Genomic DNA, 10,762 nt, shown 5'->3' with positions numbered 1-10,762 from the left:
TTGGATTGCTAGTGAAATCTGGGATAAGATTATTGTATTTTGTTTCATAGATTTGTCGGCAAAATTGTCCTAAATGTTCCCCCAATGTGAACTTTCCATGAGGGCACCGGCAACTCCAGGTTGTAGCCACTACTGTCGAAATGGCCATTTGCAGGTTCAATATCAAAACAATGAATTTTGATACCCACACCCAACCGGCGGTCGCATGATTGTGATACATGGCGGCATGAAAGTATATCAGAATCTGCATGAAATCTGTCCTCATGCATTTTTTGCGATATAGGGGTATGACATTTTTGCCCGTTACCGACAATTATCGACATTACCGAAGGCATTTTGTTTGTATTTTACAAAAAAACCCTTAACAGATCGAGGATTGAACCACCAACTTCTTGGTTTTTGATCCGACACGCTACCACCGCGCCATGGACGCTTGACGAAAAGTGAGTGAAAGAGCACCAACATATGCTTCTCTTTAGAGTGTTGCAGCATTATATGTGTTGGTGAGAACTGCAGATCGCTGAAATGTTTACAAGCGGGCAAAAATGATCTAGGGGCTTGCTGCATAAAATGTTATAAAATGTGACATTTTCTGCAGCAAATCCACTGTTGCAGATTTTGAGATATATTTTTCCTTTGGGTGCATATTGCAACAACCCGTATGTTTCGGTTAATGTTACCCTGGGCCCAAGAGGAACCTTCTTTGAGGGCACCGGCCACTCCAGGTTTTAGCCACCACTGCCGAAATGGCCATTTTCATGTTCAGTATCAAAAACCATTAATTTTGATACCCATATTGCCAAAACTCGTATGGTTCTGTAAAAGGCCCTCCGGGCCCCGGGGGAACCTTCTTTGAGGGCACCGGCCACTCTAGGTTTTGGCCACCACTGTCGAAATGGCCATTTTCATGTTCAGTATCAAAAACCATGAATTTTGATACCCATATTGCCAAAACTCATATGGTTCTGTAAATGTCCCCCCAGGCCCCGGGGGAACCTGCTTTGAGATCACCGGCCACTCCAGGTTTTGGCCACCACTGTCGAAATGGCCATTTTCATGTTCAGTATCAAAAATAATAAATTTTGATACCCATATTGCCACAACTCGTATGGTTCTATAAATGTCCCCCCAGGCCCCGGGGGAACCTTCTTTGAGGGCACCGGCCACTCCAGGTTTTGGCCACCACTGGCGTAAACAAAATCTTTGAACGAATTGGGGGAAGCTTCCTGACTGACCCGGCTGTGCATCCCGGGGCCGAGACCAATTACGTAGTAGATTCGTTGTACTAACCCATACAACAGGGCTACAACAATTTTCACACAGTCTACTAGGTTAAACGATTTTACTCCACTGCCTAAAAGTTGCCTCCGCTGGCGGTTTTGCTCGTCCCCGGGTGTATCTGTAGTTGGTCGCAGTCTTTGATGGCCTTTTCAGGTGACGAATTTAGATACATCAATCGAACATCCGTGGAAGGAAACTCGACGCATCGAACCCAATCAGCGTGTACCATGAAACGGGAGTGTGTATGTATGGTGTGTCATTCTACGGCATTCGCACACAATTTGCCCTCTTCGGTGCTGCTCTCCGATTCTCTCTCTCTCTCTCTCTAGAAAATAAAGGTAATTTTTCAGAAGAAATCCTTCTCCGGAAGAGAGAATTTGGGGCTCTCTCTCCCTGCTGCTGCTGCTTCAAGCGTCTGCGGCTCAGATAGTTATTATGAGCCGACCCGACTTGTTCAGCATCTCGGTGGCAACTAAGTGGAGTGGAAAGGGTAGAACGCATTTTTATACTTCTACTTCGCTATTACTTCCCCTCTTTTCACAAGCACGCAAGATTTTTTCCTCATTTTGCCCTTTTTACTGCATTCGCCACCAAGATTTTATCGTTCCGCGATATGCCAAAACAAAAATCTATAAATATAGGTCGATTTGTCATTTTCGCAATCATTTCACTCTCGACTTTCAACGAGGAAGGGACGACGCGTCAGCAAATGAGGAAAGGTGAAGGCGAGAAACAGACACGGTAGTCTCGAGCTGGGCCGCAGTTCCCGGTCGGACGAGTCAACCAAACTGGGAATACCTGACGGCGGAGATGCTTGAGCTGAGGATAAAGTTGAAGCGTTCAACATCGTTTCGATGGGGCTTTTTCTGAGCCAGTGTTTTTTTAAGGCTGTTGCCAGCAATCGGCGACGGCTCCAAATTTTCGAAAAGTTATTCTGACTTGTGCATTTTTGCAGCAGGCGATTTTTCCCTCTCCGTGCTCACACACACACACACAAGCGCGTATGACATTCTACCACACAGAAACAGTGGTTTCATGCTAACTCTGTGGTGAAATGATTTTTATTCGATCTTTTTTTAAATTTTTAGGGAACATTCTTAGAGGGAAATTTTGAAGGAACAACTCTTTCGTGAGATATTTGGTGACCCTGAAAAGGGCCGTTTGTTTATCAAATCTTCCGCGAGGTGTAGTGCTTCATTCGGGCCGCTTCTCCGGTCAACGTTGAGGAAGATGTCCATGGCTTTGGTCTGGGTCAACCTGCATCAGCACCACGTTCCTAAGTGCTACTTGCGGCGGGGCTTTTGCTTCTTGTCCGTTACACTTGCGATGGTGGAGGAGCTGCTCTTCTTCTTTCCCGATGGTCTGCAGTGGCGATTCGTTCCGAAGTTCCGATCCTTTGGGGTGATGGCGGCCAGATTCGTTTCGTCAACCAGCGGACGGGCCGCGGGCTTGGCCGGTTTCCTCTCTCCTTCGGAACCTTGGCCTGTGGTTTGCTTCTCCTGCGGTGCTGCGGTTGTTCTTCGTTGTTTGTCCGTTGGGCTGCCTAGGGAAATTTTCGCCTTCTGCGCCCTCTTCTGCTGCAGCTGATGTGGCCTCGACGACGATCCAAAAATTATGAGCTGAAGTGGGGCGCAGCAGGCTGAGATTTTTGGACTGCACGCGCTTACACTCACACACACACATATGTAATCGCTCGTAAATTTCGAGGTGATTCTGATAGAATTATCTAAGCCCGCTCTCACGCACACTAGCACGCCATTTGTTTTGCTGGACTGTACAAAATTTAACCTCAATCTTTTTCGTGTACGTACACGCAATACATACGCACGTAGATAACTCTATTCCGAGGCTGGATTTAATTTCATTTCCGTTTTGCGTAACCGTGCAGCAACATCACAGGAGCAGCTACATTTTGATACCTTTATTGCCCCAACTCTTATGGTTCCGCCAATTTTAAAATTTCATGTCCAGTATCAAAAACCCTGAAGTTTGATACTTATATTGCCCCAACTCTTATGGTTCCGCAAATGTCCCCTTATCGGAACATCCCCGGGGCCTACGGCCACTCCAGGTGGTGGCCACTACTGCCAAAATGTCAAATTTCATGTCCAGTATCAAAATCCCTTAAGTTTGATACCCATATTGCCCCAACTCTTATGGTTCCGCAATTGTTCCCTTATCGGAACATCCCCGGGGCCTCCAGGTGGTGGCCACTACTGCCAAGCGCTTAATGGCGCTTGCGAGAGGAGCTGAGGTCCTCTCGCTTCGGTGGTAGACCACCGACTGAAGCCAGCCTTTCGATTTCCCATGGTTTTGTAGGGAAGCGGGAAGGCTAGTTCCTGAAGACGCCACCTAGTGGCGCTTGCGAGAGGAGCTGAGCTCCTCTCGCTTCGGTGGTAGACCACCGACTGAAGCCAGCTTTCAAATTTCCCGTGGTTTTGTAGGGAAGAGAGAAGGCTGGCGCTCGCGAGAAGAGCTGAGCTCCTCTCGCTTCGGTGATAGACCACCGACTGAAGCCAGCTTTCAAATTTCCCGTGGTTTTGTAGGGAAGAGAGAAGGCTGGCGCTTGCGAGAGGAGCTGAGCTCCTCTCGCTTCGGTGGTAGACCACCGACTGAAGCCAGCCTTCCGATTTCCCATGGTTTTGTAGGGAAGCGGGAAGGCTAGTTCCTGAAGACGCCACCTAGTGGCGCTTGCGAGAGGAGCTGAGCTCCTCTCGCTTCGGTGGTAGACCACCGACTGAAGCCAGCTTTCAAATTTCCCGTGGTTTTGTAGGGAAGAGAGAAGGCTGGCGCTCGCGAGAAGAGCTGAGCTCCTCTCGCTTCGGTGGTAGACCACCGACTGAAGCCAGCTTTCAAATTTCCCGTGGTTTTGTAGGGAAGAGAGAAGGCTGGCGCTTGCGAGAGGAGCTGAGCTCCTCTCGCTTCGGTGGTAGACCACCGACTGAAGCCAGCCTTCCGATTTCCCATGGTTTTGTAGGGAAGCGGGAAGGCTAGTTCCTGAAGACGCCACCTAGTGGCGCTTGCGAGAGGAGCTGAGCTCCTCTCGCTTCGGTGGTAGACCACCGACTGAAGCCAACTTTCAAATTTCCCGTGGTTTTGTAGGGAAGAGAGAAGGCTGGCGCTTGCGAGAGGAGCTGAGCTCCTCTCGCTTCGGTGGTAGACCACCGACTGAAGCCAGCCTTCCGATTTCCCATGGTTTTGTAGGGAAGCGGGAAGGCTAGTTCCTGAAGACGCCACCTAGTGGCGCTTGCGAGAGGAGCTGAGCTCCTCTCGCTTCGGTGGTAGACCACCGACTGAAGCCAGCTTTCAAATTTCCCGTGGTTTTGTAGGGAAGAGAGAAGGCTGGCGCTCGCGAGAAGAGCTGAGCTCCTCTCGCTTCGGTGGTAGACCACCGACTGAAGCCAACTTTCAAATTTCCCGTGGTTTTGTAGGGAAGAGAGAAGGCTGGCGCTTGCGAGAGGAGCTGAGCTCCTCTCGCTTCGGTGGTAGACCACCGACTGAAGCCAGCCTTCCGATTTCCCATGGTTTTGTAGGGAAGCGGGAAGGCTAGTTCCTGAAGACGCCACCTAGTGGCGCTTGCGAGAGGAGCTGAGCTCCTCTCGCTTCGGTGGTAGACCACCGACTGAAGCCAGCTTTCAAATTTCCCGTGGTTTTGTAGGGAAGAGAGAAGGCAGGCGCTCGCGAGAAGAGCTGAGCTCCTCTCGCTTCGGTGGTAGACCACCGACTAAACTAATGCTGTGGAGGGGGTGGCGTTTATATTTATATCAAAACCGTCGGCCGCGCTGCTTCTGTGATTTTCCCCTCTGCTTGGGGAAGGCGTTTCATTTTTCGGTTTCATTTGGAAATTTTGGATTGCTACCCTGTATAGAGCCCTAAGACGAAGTTCTTCGTCAAAAACATTTCATTTCAAGCATAAACTCTACATTGTTTACTAACACGTAACATTCCCTCCCCTCACTGCGTGGAAAAGTCAAAATCGCTCTCGTCGTTCACCGAGCTGACAGTTGTCGTGTCCTTACCATCCTCTCCGCCACGAGATTCCTCAACATTCTTCTGCTCTTGCTGTTCTTCCACGACCTTCACCTGTTGCTCAGACTCTTCCGAAGTTGCAAACAACAACGACGGCGACGACGCCTCCTCTGTACCGACGGCCGGCGTCTCCTCCTCAACTTTGGAGATACTCTCCGTTTCCGGTTCCTTTGGTTCCACTGCTTCCGGCTCAACCGCGACGACAGCTTGCTGACCTTCCGACTGCGAAGTCTCGTACGCTCCATACTCCTGCGACTGATCGTAGACGGTTTGATCTGGAGCGGGCGCTTCCTCGTAATACTGCTGTTGCTGCTCGGCGTTCGGATCGTAGTAGGCTTGCTGATTTGGATCGTACTGCTGCTGGTCTTCCGTCGTCTGCGGTTGCTGCGACTGATCGTAGTAGGCTTGCTGTTGGTTGGGATCAACCGGCTGCGGCTGATCGTAGTAACCCTGCTCGAACACGTACTGCGTCGGGCCGGGATATTCCGTAGCTTGCTGGTACTGGTTCGGGTCGGCGTTGGTTCCTTCCGCGTACTCTTGGTATTGTTGCTGAGCTTGTGCGGGGTCCTGCTCTTGATACTCGTAGTATTGCTGATCGGAGCCGTCTTGTGGGTACTGCTGGTAGGCTTGCTGCTCCGCAGCCGGATCGTACTCCTGCGGATATTGCGAGTAGTTGTACTGCGTGGTGTCCACTGCCGGTTGCTCTTCCGGTTGACTTTGGTGAATCTCGCTCGGGGAAACGATCTCGCCCATCGGCGAGCTGCGCTTCGATCCGGATGGGGTTGAGCGGCGTTCTATGGGTTCAACGGCTTCGCCGTTGTTCGCGACTTCCTCGATGGTTTCCGGTGTACGGGACTGTCCCAGCGCAGTAATCGTCTTCGCTTTGACGGCCTGCCGTGCCGTGGTCCAGTACGCCGGATCTTCTTGCTGGATTGGCGGTTGATTTGTGTCTGCTTCCGTCGGTACCGGTTGTTCTGGAGCATATTGGTAGTTGTAATCTACCGGAGCTTGATACTCTTGCTCGACTGCTGTCGGGTACTGCTGATAGTCAGCTTCGGATGCGTAACTTTGCTGATATTCCGGCTGAACTTCTTCTGGAGCTGTTGACAGCTCTGGTTGCTCGTACGAGACGCTTGGCTCTTGTTGGACTTCTTCTGAAGCACTTGAGTTATGCGTCTCTTGGTATACTTCTTGTATTGTTTCCTTGTATGGTTCCTCAAGCTTCAACTCAGCTTTCACGCTTTCGGAAGCTACTTGAGCTGCAGGAATCTCGTCAACCTCTTCGATGCTTGACTGCTTAGTTTCCTGAACCGAAGGTTCCTTTTCCGGCTTCGTCGAGTTAACCTCGACAATCCGCTCCCAACGCTGCGTGATCTCTGTATCCTCCAGCTTTGGTTGTTCTTCTGCTTGATCGTACAGCGCCAGCTTCTCAGCCAGATCCTCAATGACGTACGCCTTGTCCTCGTCATACTCTGTCAACGGCTTAACCTCCTCCTCGTTTGTGACGTCCTCGAGGTATGCCGCCGGAAGCGGACTCGGAGTGATGGTCGGTGGATCAACTCGGATGTTCGGCAGGGCGACCATCGGCGGAGGAGGAGTCTCCACGGTGGGAATGTCCGGTGCCTTGAGGATCTCGTTGTCGATGTACTGGATGAACTCCTCGTTCGAGAGCTGGGGTTTGGTTGAGGGAGGTCGATGACGGGGCGTCTCGGGGATTGGTGGATTGAGGGAAGAAGCCGGGAAGCTGAAGGTTGGCTGAAGGATCACGTCGGAAGCGGTTCGGCTGAACGGATCTCGTGACCATGTGGAACTGCTGGAGGGTTGGGAAGCAATGTAGTTGGAAAGGACCGTCGGAGGAGGAATCGGGTTGTGGATTGCTGTTTGGGTATGGGTTAGGTCTGAGAGGTAACGGACAAAGTCGGACTTGGGCGATTCGGTGTTTCGGTAGTAGGACGGTTGAGGAGGAGCTGGAGGGAAGATCTGATGGGAACAGATTGACGGAGCTGGCGAAGGAGGAAGCGCACGTTGGGATGACCAGGAGCGAATAAGATACGACTCGTATTGGGTCTAAAATTGATTTTTTGTCAAATTTCCTTGATTTTTTATAGGTTATGTCAGGGTGGTACCTTAAGCATCTTCAAGCGATCGGTCTTGGCCGCTAGGGAAGCAGCTTGCTGATCGATCTTGTGCAGCATCCTCAGCAGACTTTCGTTCCGCTCCGCTCGCTGCCTCTCCAGTTCCATCATTCGCTTGTACTTGAGCTTCATCGACCTTTCGGCAGCTTTCTCGCTGAAAAAAAAACATAACCTATCAGTCATCCAACGATCATGACCTTGCTACTTGTAACAAACCATTCCTGACGTTCTCGCATCAGCTGCGTAAAGCGCTGTTCCAGCTGGGTTCGTTCCAGTTCACTGAAAGTCAAGAGTTCCAATTAACATAACCTCAAAAGACTCCGTTTGAGTCAGTTCAGCGTTTACCATTTCCGGATCTTGCTTTCCATCTCCTGGAATCGGAACTGGTAGTTGTGGCGGTTGATCTCCTCGTCGGAAAACATTTTTTCGTTTTCTTTCAAAATATTTATTTGTGCATGCAAATCACAAGGTCGCGCGAAAAACAATAAACTTTTTGGGGCTCTAACACGCAAGAAATCCTAAAAAGCACCGCATTTCAGTGGTGAATCGATGAAAGCAAGGTAGGCGGAATAAACAAACAATAACCGTACGGGGTGAGCGCCTTAATTCATGTCAGCAAAATGCTGTTCAAACGAAGTAGGCGTTGAAGGTGGGAAGGGTAATAAACAATTTGCAACGAATATTGCAGTGGGTGAGGTCACGCAAGCTGTGACCTTTGACTTAATTTTGTACGTGTTTGAATAGTTTGTGATTAATGTTTGATGAATTTGGGTTTCACCTTCAATTTTATAAATTACTGTTTGATTAATTATCAAAATGCGCTATGCAAAGTTAGCTATGAAAATGAATGTTACGTAACGTTGTTTTGCATTTCAAATCATTAAATATTATTCCTAGATCAATGATATTGTTTTACACACTATCTCTTAATCGTTTTTAGTAGAATATCACTTCCAATCACTTCAAAACGCCTCAAATTCACAACCTAAGACACCACAAAACAAAAATGAACAAATTCTGAATGAAAACCTTTTCTCGCACACCTCAAGTTGTTACTGCTTAACGCCATATGGCTGACAAAAACGTTTTTCCTGCGGCAGTCTAGGCAGTAGTAGGCCCCGTGTCCTGGTAGCGGGTTGTTTTTTCGGCGTTGCTAAGGTGATCGTACCCACGTTGCCTGGGGTGATCGGACAGTCAACAGTTGAGGCGCAAGCTTACTACGAGCAATGGATTTGCTACAATTCCGTTAATGGTGAACGGATATATTCAAATTTAGTTGTTTTAGATTTCCCTACACACAAACAAATATTTCCTAATGTTACATCATTTATGATGTAGCACTTTTGCACGTCATTAAACATTTAAATTTAAATGCAAAAAACGAAACTATTGGCACTACGCCCCCCGGGGCATGGCCTTCCTCTAACGTGGGATTTCTGCTCCAGCGCCTCTGACGAGACAGGAGAAACCGGGACCGACGTTTTACTTCACCATCCGATAGAAGCTCAGTGGATAAGGCGGGAATCGAACCCGCGTCTCATAGCATCATCGGGATCGGCAGCCGAAGCCGCTACCCCTGCGCCACGAGACCCAAAAATTTAAATGCAATTTGATGTAAATTTGCAACAAATTATACGTAAAAACATGATTTTACATGTGATTCAACCGTTTACGTCGAATCTCAAGTTTACATCAACTGAGTTTACATGTGATTATTTTTTTCCGTGTCGAGTAAATTCACATTTTTTCTGTGTAGTTGGAGTATTTAGAAATAGTTTCGGAACTCTAAATAAAATAAAAAAAGCCATTTGATAGAGTTGATTACATCACATGACCACTTTTCTGCAAACTTTCCATTTATGAGGAAGCACACTTCAAAAGGTCCCCAAAACAGAATCATAAGTAACCTAAATTTAATTTTATTTATTTTTTGTTGCGAGGCTTAATGTTTTCTTTTTTCGAAATATGTTTTTTTTTTATCTAAATATATCCGTACAGTACGTGTGGTGCGTTTCTTTTGAGGTAAACAATCACTTATCTCATTATTTTTTATAGTTTTTTTTTTTCGATCGCTCATAGATCTGCAATCATAGATTAAATTTCCAATGTTAAGAAGATTTTTTGATGGAAAATTTTACATCAAAAACTGAATGCATAGTTTTTCCTTTAAAAAGTTTTTTTTTGTAGATAAAAGTTAGATTTTTTCAAATATTATAACTTGGGTAAACCAATTTATCTCAACCATACTCAACCATACTTTTCTAAATAGTATTTTTTGTAATTTGAATTAGAGTTCAAAAAGAGTAATAAAAAACATGAGCATTTTTTTAAGAGTGTAACAATTTTATCCTTCCTTTATCTACAACTATTCTGAAGACACCAACTCGCTCAGAAATTCCGTTCTCGAGAAACACATGTTTTATCATCTACATGCCATTTTTGTATAACCATAATATGGGACTTTTTCTCAAAACCTCGCTCCACAAGCTGAATATTGTTTCTTGAGCTATTTTAGGACTCTGGGCCAAGTATGAGCAAAATCGGTCAACATTTACCCATTGATACTCGAATGTGAAGTATGTATGAGAAAAAAATCGAAAAAAATTGTGTTTGTATTTGTATCTTTATTTCAAAAATATACATAAGGGCAAGCCTTTATCGTATACAGAGACATCATTAAGTTCGAATATGATAAAACTACAAAAAAAAACTTAAAGCTTACTAAAAATTAGGTTAGAGTACATCAAATGATCATTGTATAAACAAAGAGAAATAACTTAACCTAAAAACAAATGAAAATGACTTCAACAAGAAGAATTTAAGTGAGAAAATAAACTGTATGTATGTAAGAAAATGTATGGAAAACTCAATTATCTTACGGTTTGGTCTGCACGGTGCGCTTCTTTCATCAAAATATTCCCAAAAGTGAGATTCTCATGGGAAATTTAATGCTCTACAACTTTGTAGAACATACCAAAGCTGTAAAACTCGACCCTGAAAAGTTATTAGTGATTTAAAAAAAATCATTTTTTTTTCACCAACTTTAGGCTCGGGTATCAATGGGTTAATCTCCACCAATTTCGCTCAAAATTTTCACAGATGCTTAAAATAACCCAAAAACCCGTTTTTCGCTTGTGGAGCAGGGGGTTATTTTTTTCTGGGTACCCTAATGACCATCTTCCAAATTTGTATTTGAAAATTGATGATACAAAATGATGATACAGAAAAGAAAAAAAAACAAAAATTCATAATTTTTTCTTAGGAAAAAATAATCTATAAAAAATTACAAATTTTTTAACTAAGGTTTCATCCATAAA

General features: G+C 46.2%; 1 protein-coding gene across 3 annotated transcripts; it reads right to left on the bottom strand.

Moving 5' to 3' along the window:
• Window positions 1-5,185: 5,185 nt before the first annotated feature.
• LOC6032672 (RNA polymerase II degradation factor 1) lies at window positions 5,186-8,557 on the bottom strand. 3 transcript variants are annotated; one of them, XM_038249317.1, is made up of 5 exons: window positions 8,489-8,557; window positions 7,791-7,963; window positions 7,662-7,724; window positions 7,437-7,599; window positions 5,186-7,377 (listed from the first exon to the last, which is right to left on the bottom strand). In XM_038249317.1, exons 2-5 carry the CDS (start codon window positions 7,865-7,867, stop codon window positions 5,236-5,238), a joined length of 2,445 nt encoding a protein of 814 aa, XP_038105245.1. In that variant the 5' UTR covers window positions 7,868-7,963; window positions 8,489-8,557; the 3' UTR covers window positions 5,186-5,235. The 3 variants fall into 3 exon arrangements, with proteins under 3 accessions (XP_038105245.1, XP_038105246.1, XP_001843237.2); XM_038249318.1 differs by having other exon boundaries at window positions 8,475-8,520; XM_001843185.2 differs by having other exon boundaries at window positions 7,791-8,544.
• Window positions 8,558-10,762: the final 2,205 nt, after the last annotated feature.

Source organism: Culex quinquefasciatus, chromosome 1 (genome assembly GCF_015732765.1).
Source record: "Culex quinquefasciatus strain JHB chromosome 1, VPISU_Cqui_1.0_pri_paternal, whole genome shotgun sequence".
NCBI classification, from domain to species: domain Eukaryota; kingdom Metazoa; phylum Arthropoda; class Insecta; order Diptera; family Culicidae; genus Culex; species Culex quinquefasciatus.
This window is presented reverse-complemented; position numbering and strand designations above follow the sequence as displayed.